The following is a 19,397-nucleotide window of genomic DNA, read 5'->3' on the forward strand; positions in this document are numbered from 1 at the left end:
TCTACCATCCTAGTCACGCCCGTTGTGTCCTTGAGCAAGACACTTCACCCTTGCTCCTGATGAGTCATGATTAGGGCCTTGCATGGCAGCTCCCGCCATCAGAGTGTGAATGGGTGAATGTGGAAATAGTGTCAAAGTGCTTTGAGTACCTTGAAGGTAGAAAAGCGCTATACAAGTATAACCATTAAGGAGTATGTTAAAGACGCTAAAACTAAACCAATGGAGGTCAATATACAGTACAGGCCAAAAATTTGGACACACCTTCTCATTCAATGCGTTTTCTTTATTTTCATGACTATTTACATTGTAGATTGTCACTGAAGGCATCAAAACTATGAATGAACACATGTGGAGTTATGTACTTAACAAAAAAAAGGTGAAATAACTAAAAACATGTTTTATATTCTAGTTTCTTCAAAATAGCCACCCTTTGCTCTGATTACTGCTTTGCACACTCTTGGTATTCTCTCGATGAGCTTCAAGAGGTAGTCACCTGAAATGGTTTTCACTTCACAGGTGTCAGTTTTGATGCCTTCAGTGACAATCTACAAGGTAAATAGTCATGAAAATAAAGAAAATGCATTGAAATGAGAAGTTGTGTCCTAACTTTTGGCCTGTACTGTATGCTGATGCTAACAAAACATTCAGATTCTACCTTTCGAATGCTGACAAAGCAATTCTAATGTATTTCAAGCTGCAACCGATGAACTATCAGTCAGTTGATTTACTTTATCAATTGATAAACACCTATTTAATAATACCACCTTAACATTTGACAACCAAACAATTACACAAGGCGACTCGGTAAAGAATCTGGGTATTATCTTCGACCCAACTCTCTCGTTTGAGTCACACATTAAGAGTGTTACTAAAACGGCCTTCTTTCATCTCCGTAATATCGCTAAAATTTGTTCCATTTTGTCCACTAGCGACGCTGAGATCATTATTCACGCGTTCGTTACGTCTCGTCTCAATTACTGTAACATATTATTTTCGGGTCTCCCTATGTCTAGCATTAAAAGATTACAGTTGGTACAAAATGCGGCTGCTAGACTTTTGACAAGAACAAGAAAGTTTGATCATATTACGCCTATACTGGCTCACCTGCACTGGCTTCCTGTGCACTTAAGATGTGACTTTAAGGTTTTACTACTTACGTATAAAATACTACACGGTCTAGCTCCAGCCTATCTTGCCGATTGTATTGTACCATATGTCCCGGCAAGAAATCTGCTCCAGCTTATTAGTGATTCCCAGAGCCCAAAAAAAGTCTGCGGGCTATAGAGCGTTTTCTATTCAGGCTCCAGTACTATGGAATGCCCTCCCGGTAACAGTTAGAGATGCTACCTCAGTAGAAGCATTTAAGTCCCATCTTAAAAGTCATTTGTATACTCTAGCCCAGGGGTCCCCAAACTTTTTGACTCGGGGCCGCATTGGGTTAAAAAAAATTGTCCGGGGGCCGGGCTGTATATATATATATATATATATATATATATATATATATATATATATATATATATATATATATATATATATATATATATTGTCTTTATATTCCAGCGAGTTAATCTGTTTTGTCATTTAACATCAATTAACGATGTTCTTAAACATTTAACATTGTCACATTATCGATGGGAAAATTCATTTTTAGACAATATGATTTGCCTGAGCGGCTAGGAGACACCGAGAGTAACAAGCGGTATAAAATGGATAAGAAAGGAAAGATAAAATAAAATTTAAATTTAAAATTAAAACACTTTTTTTTTTAACTTGGGACTTCCCGTGGGCCGGATTTTGGATGCTGAGGGGCCGGATCCGGCCTGTGGGCCGTAGTCTGGGGACCCCTGTTCTAGCCTTTAAAAAAAAAACCTTTGTAGACCAGTTGATCTGCCGTTTCTTTTCTTTTCTGCCCCCCTCTCCCTCGTGGAAGGGGGGACACACACAGGTCCGGTGGCCATGGATGAAGTGCTGGCTGTCCAGAGTCGGGACCCGGGGTGGACCGCTTGCCTGTGCATCAGTTGGGGACATCTCTGCGCTGCTGACCCGTCTCCGCTCGAGATGGTCTCCTGCTGGCCCCACTATGGACTGGACTCTCACTATTATGTTAGATCCACTATGTACTAGACTTTCACAATATTATGCTAGACCCACTCGACATCCATTGCATCCGGTCTCCCCTAAAGGGGGGGGGGGGGGGTCACCCACATCTGCGGTCCTCTTCAAGGTTTCTCATAGTCATTCACATTGACATCCCACTGGGTTGTGAGTTTTTCCTTGCCCTTATGTGGGCTCTGAACCGAGGATGTCGTCGTGGCTTGTGCAGCCCTTTGAGACACTTGTGATTTAGGGCTATATAAGTAAACATTTATTGATCAATCAATCAGAGTTTATACTTATGAAGCCTTTTATCACATCCCCTCATCTGAAACCCACATCTGGGCAAGGAAAAACTCCAAAAGCCCAAAATGGGAGGGACGATTTATTCATCTATCCATGTGAGATATACCCAGGATGTAACTCTCCATCTTTCTGTTGTCTGTCCGTCTCTTCTTCAGAGGAAAGTTGAATGCAGCGCTGTGTTGCCGTCAGATGTGGTCCATCACGCACTGTAAGTATGCAGCTTCAACTTCTTCTTTCTTTGTCACATTGCAACACCCGCTCCTTACAAGTGCTCTTAAGGCGGGAGTGCCAATCAAATGCTGTGATTTAAGTGGTGTGTGTGTGTGTGTGTGACAGCTGAGTGTGCCAGTAGATGATCTATAGGCCCTTTTTGAAGTGACCTATAGCGCTAACATGTCCCAATGAGATACGGATGCTGATCTCATCTGGTGATATCGAGCGTGTATTGTTTGGAGATGCGTCTTCATTTGGCGCCGTCATATTCCCCAATTCCCAGCCAGCGACTTTCTGAATGGAAGGGAGGTTGCGACGTCCACCCCCCCAGCCCCTTCCGCGTCAGTCCCACTTGATTAGCACGTCAGGCGGGACAATGAGCGAGCGTCCCGTGCCCACCCATTAGCCACATCCCTTTATCAATGCCCTGTAATTAAAATGTCACGCTTTCATTTTCAAGCCATCGCTTTGCTCTCGGCGGACTCTTTGCTCCAATAAAAAAAAAAGTGCAATCGAAACGCTCTTTTCAGTGGGAACCAAAAAAAGAAAAAAGGAAAAGAGGCTGAGTAGTGGGATCAATAGGCCCTTTAGTCCACGAGGAGGATTGATTGCTCTCTAAAATGGGATTTATAGGCTCATGGTTTTATAGGGTGCTGATACAACTGTTAATTAGAAAACATTTGGCCTCTTATTAAACCTCCACTGATTGAGCCCCGTCTGAATTTGAGCTTTTTACTCATTTTAACTAACAAACTGGTGTGTTTTGGACATAAACACACTTTTGTCATGCAGCGATGAATACGTTTTGTACATTAAAGATGCTCAAGTCTATCCAATTTACATGTCAGTATTTGCTAAGCTAACAATCTTAGCCAAGGGCCAATATTAAATAAGCCACGGGCCGGAAAGGGCCCCCTTGCCGCACTTTGGATGGCTTGAATCTATTAAATTAAACATTATTCATTGGAAAACATAATAATCAACCATTATTAATATTGTCTTTCATTTGATTCATGTATTCAGGGGGGTCGCCCCTCATGTTTGTAGATCACATGTTCAGTGGGGGGGCATTTTGAGTGTAAAATGTCAATCAATGAATGACAAGGTGCTTCCCATAAAATGTATGTCAAGTATTCCCAGCCCCTTCCTGCTCTATCACCGATAATAATATAATTGCAAATATCCCCATATGTAATCATTGTCCTTGGTGGCGCACATCAATGTTAGTGCTTGGATCAAATCCTGGCAAATGTGTTTTAATTAGGGATGTCCGATAATGTATTTTTTGCCGATATCCGATAATCCGATACTGTCCAACTCTTAATTACCGATTCCGATATCAACCGATACCGATATATACAGTCATGGAATTAACACATTATTATGCCCAATTTTGTTGTGAAGCCCCGCTGGATGCATTAAACAATGCATTACCATGAATTGGGGTTGGGGTAGCGGGGTGTATATTGTAGCGTCCCGGAAGAGTTAGTGCTGCAAGGGGTTCTGGGTATTTGTTCTGTTGTGTTTATGTTGTGTTACGGTGCGGATGTTCTCCCGAAATGTGTTTGTCATTCTTGTTTGGTGTGGGTTCACAGTGTGGTGCATATTTGTAACAGTGTTAAAGTTGTTTATACGGGCACCCTCGGTGTGACCTGTATGGCTGTGGAGCAAGTATGCATTGCATTCACTTGTGTGTCTGAAAAGCTGCAAATATTATGTGATTGGGCCGGCACATAAAGGAAGTGCCTTTAAGGTTTATTGGCGCTCTGTACTTCTCCCTACGTCCGTGTACACAGCGGCGTTTTAAAAAGTCATCCTTTTTACTTTTTGAAACCGATACCGATAATTTTGAAACCGATACCGATAATTTCCGATATTACATTTTAAAGCATTTATTGGCCGATAATATCAGCAGTCCGATATTATCGGACATCCCTAGTTTTAATTGTGTTAAATTTGTTATTTTGCACACAAAAAAAACAACAATTTATTTCCTGTGAATTCCATACAGGGCAAAACATCAATCAAAATAAATTCAAGTTGGATTAAAAAAAAGTATGACAATAATTCCACAAGTGTGATTTTTTTTGTAATAACTGGGTGGGAGGGCTCAAAAATAAAATTCTGCTTGGGGCCCCAATTTATCTTCAGTGAAATTTTAACTAAATATCCTGTATTATTTAATTCAATATAATATGTCCTCTAGTAATCAAGATGCTATTTCTATTTGAAAGTATTTATTTTTACTTGAGGTGGACTTCATAGGCAACTTTATGTATTAAAATATGCAAACTTCAACACCCCCCCCCCCCCCAAAAAAAAACCAAAAAAACTAATTTACACTAAATAAAAGATCATTATTGAACAATTTATTTCCCATGAATATATTTTACTACAAAACATATATCAATTTAAATTCAAGTTTGAGTAAAAAGAAAAAAAAATTCTACAAATAATTGCACAAATGTGTTGTTTTTTTTGGTAATAATTGGGGTGGATGACTCAAAATAAAATTCTGTTTTGGGTCCCAATTTATCGTCAGTGAGATTGTACTTAATATTATGTATTAATTAATTTAATATAATATGTACTTTCATAAAATAATCAAGATGTTTTTTATTTAGGTGATTTTTTTCTGAGAGGTGGAACTCTCAAGTTTACATAATAAATATGCTCAATAAACTTCAAACCCTAAATAAACGCATTTTAAAAAAATATATGATAGAAAAGTCAAATGTTTGTTAAAATGCTAAAACACGACGGTTCCTACTGTCTGGAAAAAAAGAGAGAGGCTTTCCTCCGCCACGTAAACTAATCCCTCCGCTTCACGACTTCCAACCATGACCGCGCATGAATATTTCAAGCTGAAGGTTTGTCTGAACAGGCCGCGCTCATTTGTAAGCAGACGGAAATAATAACAAGCTTGAATGTCTCCTTCTAAAAAAACAAAACAAAAACAAAAAAAAAACCCGAAAACAAACCTTCTCCGTGCTTGGCCATGCGCTGTTGTGTCGGCTCACGTTTCCCGCGAAATAAGCCCGCGCACAATGGCTGTGTAAATAATTAAGAGGAGAGGAATAATTACAGTGCAAAATTGTAATTATTGGTGGGGGCGGCGAGGAAGTCTTTTGATGGTAGAAGAGGATAGCATCTGCTAAGATCAGGTTAGTCAGCATTAATATTACAAACATGTAAATATATATATATAAATATATATATGTCTTATACCACAAACATCTTCCTAAAATGTACACAGTCTTAAGTCAGGGGTGTCCAAAGTGCGGCTCGTGGGCCATTTTCAAACGCAGGTCCATTTTTTTTGGACATCTACTTATTATAAATAATAAAACAATCATTATCAATGAGATCTATTATCAGATCTGTGTCAGTTTTAACCTAAAGTGGGTTGGTTTAGCATAATAATGTACAATATGTTGGTTTAGCATATTTAATATGTATCAAAGCCAGTTTAGTCACGTTGACATACATAATATGGTTATAATTTGAATGCCTGAGAAGGAATTAGGGAGTTTATTATAAATAAATAATATTCCCTCTCTCTCTCTCTCTCTCTGCACCTCTGCAATTGATTCACTTCCTGTGTTATTATTTAACAGTAATGCTAAAAGAGTTTGTATATGGTGGCTTATGCAATAATATTCCTTATGTTGACTGTTTTTGTTAGTAATCTGTTCCGAAAATATTAGAACAAGAGCAAATCATACAAAAACCAATGTCATTTTTCCCAGAACCCCAGAAATATGAAAAAAAAAACATATAATAGAGAATAAGTATAGTTTTATGTGCCGAAAACAAAATGACATACATATAAATGATGAATTAAAAACAATGACTTTGACTTTTATTGAAGGTTCTTGTCGGTGAAGACGGCAATTAAAGCCACAAAAGTCAGTTTAAAAGTTGTTACAAGTTCCTGAAATCAAGGGTGTTTCTCACCTTCTTCATCAAAGTGCTGGCACTCGCAACTTTTTGTGGCGGCGTGATGGATTATTTTTGTGTGCGAACGACACCGAAGTCATATGAAAACCACGGCATAGCGTTCTTCAAAAACCTAATTTTACTAAAAGACGGGTGTACGAAAACGAGGTACCATTGTGTAAAGAAAAAAACAAAAATGAAGTATCGGCAATACGTTCCCAATATTTACATGGTATCAAATTGATACCAACATTTTCAGTATCTCCCCACCCCCCAGATGAGTGGAGAAGGGGAGGGGAAGTGCATCTTGTATGCTTTGCTGTGAGTTCTTTCTCAAATTCAGTAGTGTTTCTCACTTTTATTTAAGTGCTGGCACTCGCAACTTTCTTTGGCCCCATGGTGGATTATTTTGCCATAATAGTCTTTTTTTTTTTTTTTTTAACTAATCATAAAAGCGTGCCGTACAAAAAGCGACTGTACTATTTTGAAGTAATTACTATAATAGGTGCGGTGTAATTATAAACGTTAAATATGATTTTTCTAATGACAACTTGAATGTAAACAAGAAGTAATAAACAATCATATATGTAACCTTTAATATCAACATACATTCCTCCCTTCTGTCACCATCATGATGTTATCATGTGACTAATATGATATATCACAACTGTTTTTTCTTCTTTTTTTTTTAACCTCAGGCAGTTTCTATTCAAACATATGAAAACATTTTTTTAAACGCCATCTTCTCCAAGCCCCCCCTACCCCTCTACCCCCCATATTCCTCTTCTTTGCTGAGGCCTCACATTGATTTGCGTGGCCGTGGAAGCCGAGCAGATGGTGTTGTAACTTGATAAATGAGGCAGGGACGTTTGTCTTTTGTCAGCTCTCTCGGCCTCTCACTTGCATGGAGACACTGCATATGGGCGCAGGGCGATACTGCACAATTTGGTATCAATCCGATACCAAGTAAATGTAGGGGGAAGAATTGCTGATATTTTAAAAAAAATTTTTAAAACAATACTACCTTGTTTTTGTAAGACCAATTTGTCATAAGAGTAGATTTTTTTGGGGGGTATCGCATGGACAGAGAAATAATCAACAATGCTGCCAAAGAAAGTTGTGAGTGCAAGCACTTTGATAAAGAAAGTGAGAAACACTATTGGATTCAAGAGAGAAATTCTCTGTGTGGCTCTCCTACACTTTCTCTCCACTCCTTGCTGTCTTTGCCACAAGTGTTTCAATAAAAGTAACAGCGATGTGAAATGTTCATTTATCCATTTTATTCATCATTTATATCCATTTCACATTCTTTTCTGCATTTCAAACGAATTATTGAATGTTTTATGTTAATATTTTTACTTTTTTCTTTTTTGAATTGAGACAAAGATGAATGATGAATTTAATAATTGTTTGCTTACTATGGTATATTACTTATTTATTATTTATTTGTTCATTATTCTGTTACAGAGAACAAGGAAATTGGATAAAATTGCTATGGTATGAAAAGGGGTAGGATTAAATAAACTCAGCTTCTTCCTACTCCTTTTCGGACGTGCAGTAATGAAACAACTGGAAATGTGTGATGCATTATACTGTATCGCATGCATGTTCAAAATAAACTGGAACTCAAACGAATATTTTATTAACTTGTTTAATCAGATTAATCATACCACTTTTGAATTTGGATTAATCGAGATTAATCACAGGTTATTACTAACTTGCATAACTCAAAAAAGAGCCTGTTGGACACAAATGCAATGTTTTGTCAGAACGTCACACATTAACATTTTGGTAAAGTCCTTGATAGTTGTAAATAAATACATTGCGTGATTAATTTGGATGTATACACAATTATTGTATATTTTATCTATTTAATTTGTTCAACAGCCTTCATTTTTACCTGCGTGCAGATTAATTGGATTCACATTATTTCTTATGGAAGAAGAAACCGCTTCGGTTTTCATACGATTCAGCTTTTGTCTAACCTTTTAAACAAACACCACACTATATATATATATAAAAAAGTAATTTTAATTTCGCAGCAAACTACCGGCTAATAATTAATGGCATTACAATCACAGTAACATTTACAGTAATTTACTGTGAAATATCTGTAACTGCTGCATTTACTGTTCATTACAATAAAGTTACACTGTACCTTCACAGTTGTATTATATATAATATGCCAAAAGACTATACGATTACAGTCTTTTGTTGTGGACAATAGCAGTTAATTGCTGTGAAAGGATATTGTATTGTACAGTATTTTATTTATTTAATATTACATCTTTAGATTTGTTTACAGTGTTGAGTTTAGTTTGAGTTTATTTCGAACATGCAAGCATACACACATTATACATCACAATTTCCAGTTTCATTTTTCAACATGTTCGAAAAGGAGTTGGAAGAAGCAGAGCTTATTTAATCCTACCCCTTTTTTGTGCAGCCCTTTGAGACACTTGTGATTTAGGGCTATATAAATAAACATTGATTGATTGATTGATTGATTGATTTTACTTAACAGTTGCTAAAACTTTTGTTCACTTCCTGTTCTCAATTTATTCACAATAAACTCCATAAGTAATCACAATAAAAATAGACAAATAAATAGTAATTGGTGAAGTAAGTCATATTACATATAATGAGATAAGTAAGATTATTTTGAGAATGAAATAATGAAAGAATGAATGGATTGAATAAATCCAGAATGTTTATCATGGTTCTTCTTCTTTGTACTTTGTAAACACTTTAAGTTTGAAGAGTTTCTTGAAGTGGATCATATTAGTACATTGTTTGATTGCTTTGCTTAATCCATTCCATAATTTAATTCCACATACTGATATACTGAAGGTCTTAAGTGTTGTGCGTGCATACAGCTGTTTTAAATTACATTTTTCTCTGAGATTATATTTCTATAATATATCTGTAGTGTGATTGCAGAGAGTGGTTGATTTTCTAGAATGAAATATATATATATATATATTTGTATGATTATTTCTGCTTTATATTCTAGTTGATCCTGTCCTAATGTTAATTGAAAATACATGACAACAATATCTTAATGGTTTTGGGGCCTATTTTCCGCCTGTGTGTCACAATTGTGGTGATTTTGTGGCTCTTCACAAACAGAAATAGGGAGAGAGTTTACATTGTGAGAGAGGGGAGGAGAAAATGAGAGAGAGGGTGGGGGTGTGTGACACGTGTTTCCGGTCTCTCCCCGCCATTCACCTCCTTGCTGTCCAACAGGATGGAGGCGCCTTGTCTTCTGCAGCACGTGTACTAATAAAGTCCAAATACCGCACTTTTCTCAGCTTTTATTCTTTTTTCCACAGCCATTGGAGGAGGTCATCGTTTGAAGCACTAGAAGGTAAGAATTCGTGTTTTTTTGTTGTTGTTTTTTTTTTTGCATACTTAATTCCAATTCATTTATTATTATTTTTTGCTGGAATCCAATTTAAATTGTGATATATTTTTTGTATTAATTCCAATTTAAATTGTGATTTGTTTTTTTTGTTTTTTAAATGAGAGGCTGTGCGTAAAAGGAGCCGCTTCCGCTCAATTTGGAGCAGCAAACGGCCGTTTAAGGCTAATCCGCACTGAAGCTTTAATTATATTTGGAGTTCGTATTTTATTAAGAAGGCAAAGACGCAGGCTAATTACCTGCAAAGAAGCTTACACCTGTTCTTTTCCCCTCCGCTAAGCGCATTGCCGCGTTTCCCTTCTGTCCTTATCTGCGTCTAAAGCTCTTATGTGGATCTTAAAGCCCAATCAGCGCTGAGCCGATCTCGCAGGATCAGAAGGGAGAAGCCATGTTTGCTACATAGAACAAGAAAGAAAAAAAAAATGTTTGTTTTTTTTTGTTCTTGTTTTTTGTAGCCTCACTCCAGCTTTCCATGTGATTGCACAAACCCCCAGGAATGGAGTCGATGCCCGGACGAGAATCCCGCAGCTCCTCCCCGAGTCCCAAGCAGGACGCGCACCCCAACCCGCTGAAACCCAACCAGGTGAGCGAGACGTCCCTGTACGGAGTGCCCATAGTCTCCCTGGTGATCGACGGCAGGGAGCGGCTGTGCCTGGCCCAGATCTCCAACACCCTGCTGAAGAACTACAGCTACAACGAGATCCACAACCGGCGGGTGGCGCTGGGCATCACCTGCGTGCAGTGCACCCCCGTCCAGCTGGAGCTGCTGCGGCGCGCCGGCGCCATGCCCATCTCGTCCCGGCGCTGCGGGATGATCACCAAGCGGGAGGCCGAGCGCCTGTGCAAGTCCTTCCTGGGCGCGCACAGCCCGCCCAAGCTCCCGGAGAACTTCGCCTTCGACGTCTCCCACGAGTGTGCGTGGGGCTGCCGTGGCAGCTTCATCCCGGCGCGCTACAACTCCTCCCGCGCAAAGTGCATCAAGTGCGGCTTCTGCAGCCTCTACTTCTCCCCCAACAAGTTCATCTTCCACTCGCACCGCACGCCGGAGTCCAAGTACATGCAGCCGGACGCCGCCAACTTCAACTCGTGGAGGCGCCACCTGAAACTGACGGAGAAGAAACCATCGGAGGACATCAACCACGCGTGGGAGGACGTCAAAGCCATGTTTAACGGCGGCAGCAGGAAGAGGACACTTCCGGTGCAGGGGGGGTCCGTCAAGCCCCAGGCTTCGTCCGCCCTGGGCCGCGCCGCGTCGCCGCCGGACGCGGCGCACAAACGCCTGCGCTGCGGCGGCGACGACCCGGGAGCGACGGCGACGACGCACCCGAGTGCCGCGCGCAGCTACCCGCTCATTCCCGTGCCGAGTAAAAACTTTAGCATGCTGCAAAAAATCCCCCCGCCTTTGTTCCCGCACCCGCCCTACGGCTTCGCGGGCTACGGCTTGTGTCCCAAAAAGAGCGACTGCGTGCCGGACGCCAGCAAAGCCAGCGTGCCTGGCGTGTTTTGGCCCGCCGGCAAGGACGCTATCTACCCGGCCTTCCCCGTCTTCTGGCCCGCGGCGGGCGGCCTTCCGATGCCGCCTTACCCCAAACCCCTGGAGGTCCCAGGCCCGGATTTGTCACTGCCAGACCCCAGCGAGCGGGGGTCAAACAACACCAACAAAGACGCGGCGTCCAGCAACAGGAACGACGAGGACAAGTCCGTCGACGACACCCCGCACCGGAAGATCGGTTACATCTCCGCCTTCCGGCCGGTCGTCAAGGACGCGGAGACCATCGCCAAGCTCTACGGGAGCCGGGACGGCTACGGTTACCTGTCCCCGGACTTCATCAGCGAGACCTCCAGCTACAGGTCCGTGTCCCCGGACAGGGACACGGTGGAAGAGGACGACGACGACGATGACGACCCGGACGTGGACGTGGAGTCCAATCGGGGAGAAGAGGACGAGGAGCAGATCCGTGGAACACCCGAGGAGCAGCTGGCGCCTTGCAGCCCCGCAGCATCAGCATCACCGCGGGACTCGCACAGCGCATCGTCCGAGGAGGGGGATGGATCTCCTCTTCATCAGGTACGGAGGACGCACCAGTACATACATCAAATACTTTTTGACGTCATTATATTAAAAAATAAATGTGTTATTTTTTTTTCAAATTATGTATAGTTTCCTGCAGCCAAATAACATGAAATGATCAAACATCAAATAATCAAACCTGATTGTTTGCAAAATTATGTATTTTTTTCCTGCAACCAAATAACATGAAAATAACCAAACATGATTGTTTGCAGGTGTTTTTGCATGAAACGGTGATAGAGACGGGTTTTTTTTGTTTTTTCCCCCCCAAATTATGTATTTTTTTCCTGCAACCAAATAACATGAAGATTAAAGATTAAAGTACCAAAGGAAATAAGCGGTAGAAAATGGATGGATGGATGGATGGATGGATGATTGTCACACACACACTTAGATGTGGTGAAATTTGTCCTCTGCATTTGTCCCATCCCCTTGGGGAGCAGTGGGCAGCAGCGGCGCCGCGCCCGGGAATCATTTTTGGTGATTTAACCCCCAACTCCAACCCTTTGTTGCTGAGTGCCAAGCAGGGAGGTTATGGGTCCCATTTTTATAGTCTTTGGTATGACTCGGCTGGGATTTGAACTCCAACCTACCGATCGAAATAACCAAACACGATTGTTTGCAGGTGTTTTTGCATGAAACGGTGATAGAGACGTTTTTTTTTGTTTTTTTCCCCCAAATTATGTATTTTTTTCCTGCAACCAAATAACATGAAATAACCAAACACGATTGTTTGCAGGTGTTTTTGCATAAAAAGGTGATAGAGACGGGGTTTTTTTTAACCCAAATTATGTATTTTTTTCCTGCAACCAAATAACATGAAATGATCAAACATGACATAATCAAACCTGATTGTTTGCAAGTGTATGTGCATGAGAAAGTGATAGAGACGTTTTGTTTTTTTGTTTTTTTCCCCAAATTATGTATTTTTTTCCTGCAACCAAATAACATTAAAATAACCAAACATGATTGTTTGCAGATGTTTTTGCATGAAACGGTGATAGAGACGGTTTTTTTTGTTTTTTTCCTCCAAATTATGTATTTTTTTCCTGCAACCAAATAACATGAAATAACCAAACACGATTGTTTGCAGGTGTTTTTGCTTAAAAAGGTGATAGAGACGGGTTTTTTTTTTTTACCCAAATTATGTATTTTTTTCCTGCAACCAAATAACATGAAATGATCAAACATGACATAATCAAACCTGATTGTTTGCAAGTGTATGTGCATGAGAAAGTGATAGAGACGTTTTGTGTTTTCGTTTTTCCCCCCAAAATATGTATTTTTTTCCTGCAACCAAATAACATGAAATAACTAAACACGATTATTTGCAGGTGTTTGTGCATGAAAAGGTGACAGAGACGTTTATAAAAAAGTTTATAAAAGGTGATAGAGACGTTTTATTTTATTTTATTTTTTTAATTAATTTAACATGAAATGATCAAACATGACATAATCAAACCTGATTGTTTGCAAGTGTATGTGCATGAGAAAGTGATAGAGACGTTTTGTTTTTTTGTTTTTTCCCCCAAATTATGTATTTTCTTCCTGCAACCAAATAACATGAAAATAATCAAACATGATTGTTTGCAGGTGTTTATGCATGAAAAGGTGATAGAGACGGGGTTTTTTTTGTTGTTTTTTTTTCAAATTATGTATAATTTCCTGCAACCAAATAACATGAAATAATCAAACATGATTGTTTGCAGGTGTTTGTGCATGAAAAGGTGATAGAGACGTTTATAAAAACTTTATAAAAGGTGATAGAGGCGTTTTTTTTTTAGTTTTTTTCAAATTATGTATTTTTTCCTCCAACCAAATAACATGACATAATCAAACATGATTGTTTGCAGGTGTTTGTGCATGAAAAGGTGATAGAGACGTTTGAGTCATCGAGCTGCAGTCCCTGCAGATCAGAAGGTAATTATTGTTATTATTATTATTATAGGTTTAAAAACAACAATAAGCACATTTTAATGCATTTAAATATTAAGGTGTGCAGCACCTGCCTGAACCTCAACGCAACATCACATATCAGCAGCAAAAGGACAAACCAGGTCATTTATTTATGCTCATTTATGTAAATTATTATTATTATTATTTTTAAAGTTGCAAATACATTTCCTTACATATAGATCATATTTTGTTCACAGCCAACGGAGCTTTACGCATCGACATAAGCGTGCATGAACGAGATCTGGAGAGGATGGCAAAAGGTAAAGACCTGTTTCAAACATTTAAGGTGTAATAAATATGTAATAAATATGCATTATTTGTGTATTAACGAATGCAAAGTGTTAATCACTGCAAATGTGTGTTAGTGTATTAACAACAACTCCATTCGCGCCGCATTACGCGTTTTTGCATTTGAAGTGTTCCCGCGGGAATGACAAGACACGCTCGTTTGGATGCATTATTTGTTTAAAAAAAAAAATCGTTTAGAGGCTATTAATATTTTAACGAACAGAGCCTTCCCCCCGAGGCACCGCAGCTAATTATTTTTGAACGCTTGGAAAAACCCTGCGCGCCAAATGTGGCAATATCACGGCCTCGTGCAGCCCGCGGGCTGTGGGCGACAATTACTGCGACTGCAAGGCGACGCACCTGATGTCGCCTGCATGCCATAAACCCGCACCTGCAGAATATCCACTGCAACATTTCATGTGGACTATTTGTGCACGCATGTCTAATGACATCCAAGCTATAATTGTGCCAAGTGGACACTTTGGCCTGAAAGGTGTTTATTGTTGTAGTGGGTCATAGTTTCATTATAGTCAAAATGTTAGAAAAGTTTATAAGGCAAACATGCAAAACAAAGAAAAATATCCACTGTGAAAAATCAAATCAAAAAATGTTAGGTCATGTTGTTTTTCATTAAAAAAAAAAAAACAATTCAAAGTGTGCTAAAAAAAATCATGCATCTCAGCTTGCAGTTACTAATATTAGTTGTTTTGTTTCTTTTGCAACTGTACTTACTATAATCACACACATGGTGATAATTCTGGTTGTTTTGGGTACAGAATTATGTTGGTTTTTAAAAAAAAAATGCTGCCTGCTAAATCTCCACAAAATACAATTCCTCAAATATAACATAAAAATATAGCGTACAGATAAATGTAAGGACGCAGGAACCACTGTAATAGTTTTTTGGTGCATTAAAGATGCTAAAAAACAATCCAGTGTAGGTCAACACACTGGATCTATATTAGCTTTGTGCAATTATGCGGCTTTACAATATCGCGTTGTTTTTTTTTAAACAATTTTTTTCACAGCATATTCGATGTATTTTTTGAACAAAATTACGCATTATCAATCATGAAAATGGATAAATGAACTAAAAATGTATGCCGTATTTTTCGGACTGTAATCGCAGTTTTTTTCATAGTTTGGCCGGGGGTGCGACTTATACTCGGGAGCAACTTATGTGTGAAATTATTAACACATTACCGTAAAATATCAAATAATATTATTTAGCTCATTCAAGTAAGAGACTAGACCAGGGGTGTCCAAACTGTTTCCAGCAAGGGCCGCATACAGAAAAGTTGAAGGCTCTCTGGGCCACTTTGTACTTTTTTTTGTACATTCAAGACCCGAAAACCTCTTACATGCCAGTTATTATTATTTATTTTTATTTTGCATGATTTCCTGTCCAGCGCTCGTATTTTTTGTTCCACGTCCTTTTTCACGACCTCAACGTTGTACCTTTACACTTCATGCGTCTCTTTTCCATTTGTGCACCTGCCTTTCTCTGGTAAAGAAGACTTGTTTACTGCACTTGCCTGCCGTCTCTGCATCCTGGAGTGACTAACGTAACAAAAACGAATACAATGTAGTTAAATCAATTATTCCTATTACTATTCTTTATTAATATTAGTATGATTATTACATTATAACGCTTAGCACACTCAAAATCTTACCATTACCATTGTTTTCTGCACTTGCCTGCCGTCCCTGCATTCCGGAGTGCATACATAAAACGAAACGTAACAAAAAACTAGTACAATGTAGTCCAATCAATTATCCATCTTATAATTAGTCTTTATCAATACTTATTATTATTAATATTTTGCTTTCACAAACTCAAAATCTTACCATATCTTGCAAGCAATGTGTTCATCAAACACCATGTAAAAGACGCACAGGTCCCATTTTGGGGGAATTTGGTCTTGTTCCATTTTTCCTAAGCGCAAATTGTATTTTGTCGGTGTCGCGGGCCAATTAAAAACGAGCTGCGGGCCGCAAATGGCCCCCGGGCCACACTTTGGACACCCCTGGACTAGACGTATACGATTTCATGGGATTTAGCGATTAGGAGTGACAGATTGTTTGGTAAACGTATAGCATGTTCTATATGTTATAGTTATTTGAATGACTCTTACCATAATATGTTACGTTACCATAACAGGCACGTTCTCAGTTGGTTATTTATGCGTCATATAACATGCACTTATTCAGCCTGTTGTTCACTATTCTTTATTTATTTTAAATTGCCTTTCTAATGTCTATTTTTGGTGTTGGGTTTTATCAAATAAATTTCCCCCAAAAATGCGACTTATACTCCAGTGCGGCTTATATGTGTTTTTTTCCTTCTTTATTATGCATTTTCGGCTGGTGCGACTTATACTCCGGAGCGACTTATACTCCGAAAAATACGGTATCAATATTACAGTAGTATTGGCCAATATAATATGGTATACAGGAGACCAAACGAATCCGACTGCGCTCTTCAGTATCGAGGCCACTGATTGGCTCAGCCTCAGAGAGCAGTACTATATTGGATTAAGAGAATGTAAAGGGGACTAAAGGGTATTAGTTTGTGTCTAGAGGGCTTTTAATGATATTAAAACCATATTTCGAATGTTATGAACAGTTTTTTTGTGGTCTATCTATGAAAATATTAAATGTGTACTTAATATTCCCAGTGATTAATTTACCATCGTCTGGCTGGGAACAAAATAACAATGATAAACAAAGGTTCACTGTAGCTGACAAATGGAATTAGTGTAAAATTAAATGTCAATAATGTTATCCTTAGAATAAGATGAAGGCCAATACAAAGAAACAAGCTGCAGGCTGAAAGTGGCCCCCAGGATGCACTTTTGACACCCCTGGTTTAGAGTGTGTGTTGTTATTTTTTAGGAAATTGCAAACAGGTAAAGGTTGAAATATGCAAATTATTATTGTATTTTTTAGTAAAGTTCCTTATTGTTTAAAGTTTAGCATTAGTAGTTTCATCATGTCCCTCTTCTCCAACAATGACACACTGCTTTCATCCACTTGTATTTGGCCGTTACGCATACTTTCCAACGACAAAGAGAGTTCCTATAGCATGACTTCATTTTTGTCTTGAAATGTGCATCGTCTGGGAAATCAGTATGCAGCTGTACTCATGTCATAAACTGAAAAATCAGAACAGGATACGCCAAAATAAAGGGTCCAATTCTTGGAACTGGGTGTGCGTGAACCTTTTCAGGATACATTTCTGTACCCTTAAGTCCAGGTGTGTTTGTTAAAGTTAAAGTAAAGTGCTTCATATATTTATCTGTACAGTAACTTGTTTATTTATTTATACATGCACCTTATTGCTTTTTTATCCTGCACTACCATGAGCTTATGTAACAAAATGTCGTTCTTATCTGTACTGTAAAGTTCAAATTTGAATGACAATAAAAAGGAAGTCTAAGTCTAGTCTTCAGATTGCAGGAAGCTCTAAAACACCTGACAGTGCCAAGATGATGTAAAGGTGTGCTTGAAGCCGTCAATAAATAATACAATAAAAGCTCAATACTCAACAATAAGTGAAATCTTTGAGGATGAAATTGACAATATAACACTTTCATTTATACATAATGAATACAAGTTATTGGAATAGAGGTTACGACAATAATCAAAGATGCTAAATGTATTTCTATTAACAATGGCTCTAAATCAGAGATCTTTAACAGGGGTGTTGGGAAATTTTCAATTGATTAAACTTAAAAATATATATATTTTCTTTTATATTCCCCAATTTCCACAAATTTTAATGTATTTCACATTTAAAGAAAAAAATCATGATAATGATAATATTAATGATAATGAAAATAAATAAATAAATATTGAATGTTTAGAATAAAATCATGACAAAGTAAAACGGTTTATTATTTGAATATCTAAATATTGGACCTTTAGGACCAGTTTAAAGCACAATTTTGTATAAGATTTACAGGTAGGGGTCCCTGCTACACATCTCTCCATCAGTTTGGGGGCCCTTGACGTAGAAAACGTTGAAGACCCCTGCTCTATATGCCTGAACTAGAACATATTACTATAAAGTTCAAGTCCCAACAATAGTCACACACACACTAGGTGTGGTGAAATTACCCTCTGCATTTGACCCATCCCCTTGTTCCACCCCCTGGGAGGTGAGGGGAGCAGTGAGCAGCAGCGGTGGCCACGCTCAGAAATAATTTGGTGGTTTAACCCCCAATTCCGACCCTTGGTGCTGAGTGCCAAGCAGGGAGGCAATGGGTCCCATTTTTATAGACTTTGGTATAACTCGGCCGGGGTTTGAACTCACGACCTTCCAGTCTCAGGGCGGAGACTCTAACCACAAGGCCACTGAGCAGGTTTTAAATATGCCTTATTTAAAATCCTACTCAAAATAGGTATGAGCTGAACACATTTTTTTTAAAATATATTTTTATTGGACATTGATTGTGCAAACATGTAAACAATTACCCATACAGTGTATCCGGAATGTATTCACAGCGCTTCAATCTTTCCACATTTTGTTTTGTTACAGCCTTATTCCAATGGAATGGAATTATTTAATGTTGGTCCTTAAAATTCGACAAACAAAATCCCATAATGACAGTGTGAAATTTTTTTATTTTTTTTAACTCAAAAATTAAAAACAATTAAAAATGACATGTACAAAGGTATTTACAGCCTTTGTTGATGCACGTTTGGCAGAAATTACAGCCTCAAGTCTTCTTGAATACGATGCCACTAGCTTGGCACACCTATCTTTGGCCAGTTTAGCCCATTCCTCTTTGCAGCACCTCTCAAGCTCCATCATGTTGGATGGGAAGTGTTGGTTTTCATCCAGGATGTTTCTGTACTTTGCTGCATTCATATTTCCCTGTATCCTGACTAGTCACCCAGTTCCTGCTGCTGAAAAACATCCCCACAGCACGATGCTGCCACCACCATGCTTCACTGTATGGACGGTATTGACCTGGTGATGAACGGTGCCTGGTTCTTTCCAAACATGACGCCTGGCATTGACGCCAAAGACTTCAATCTTTGCCTAATCATGACCAGAGATTTTGTTTGTCAGGGTCTGAGAGTCTTTCAGGTGCGTTTTGGCAA

The 19,397-nt window shown here is 38.9% G+C and overlaps 1 protein-coding gene across 5 annotated transcripts in view; it reads left to right on the top strand.

Moving 5' to 3' along the window:
- Positions 1–2,122: 2,122 nt before the first annotated feature.
- The window catches only part of LOC133638811 (SKI family transcriptional corepressor 1 homolog-B-like), a 33,374-nt gene continuing 16,099 nt past the window's right edge, over positions 2,123–19,397 (top strand). For 2 of the 5 annotated variants that reach the window (XM_062031789.1, XM_062031795.1), the window contains exons 1-5: positions 9,714–9,919; positions 10,468–12,041; positions 13,898–13,964; positions 14,039–14,101; positions 14,198–14,260. In XM_062031789.1, coding sequence (XP_061887773.1) covers positions 9,724–9,919; positions 10,468–12,041; positions 13,898–13,964; positions 14,039–14,101; positions 14,198–14,260 — 1,963 coding nt within the window. In that variant the 5' untranslated portion in view covers positions 9,714–9,723. Of the gene's footprint in view, positions 2,225–2,301; positions 2,609–9,713; positions 9,920–10,428; positions 12,042–13,897; positions 13,965–14,038; positions 14,102–14,197; positions 14,261–19,397 lie in introns of those variants that run through there. The other 3 variants (XM_062031810.1, XM_062031803.1, XM_062031814.1) reach the window with 3 other exon arrangements.

This window comes from Entelurus aequoreus, linkage group LG02 (assembly GCF_033978785.1).
Source record: "Entelurus aequoreus isolate RoL-2023_Sb linkage group LG02, RoL_Eaeq_v1.1, whole genome shotgun sequence".
NCBI classification, from domain to species: Eukaryota; Metazoa; Chordata; class Actinopteri; order Syngnathiformes; family Syngnathidae; genus Entelurus; species Entelurus aequoreus.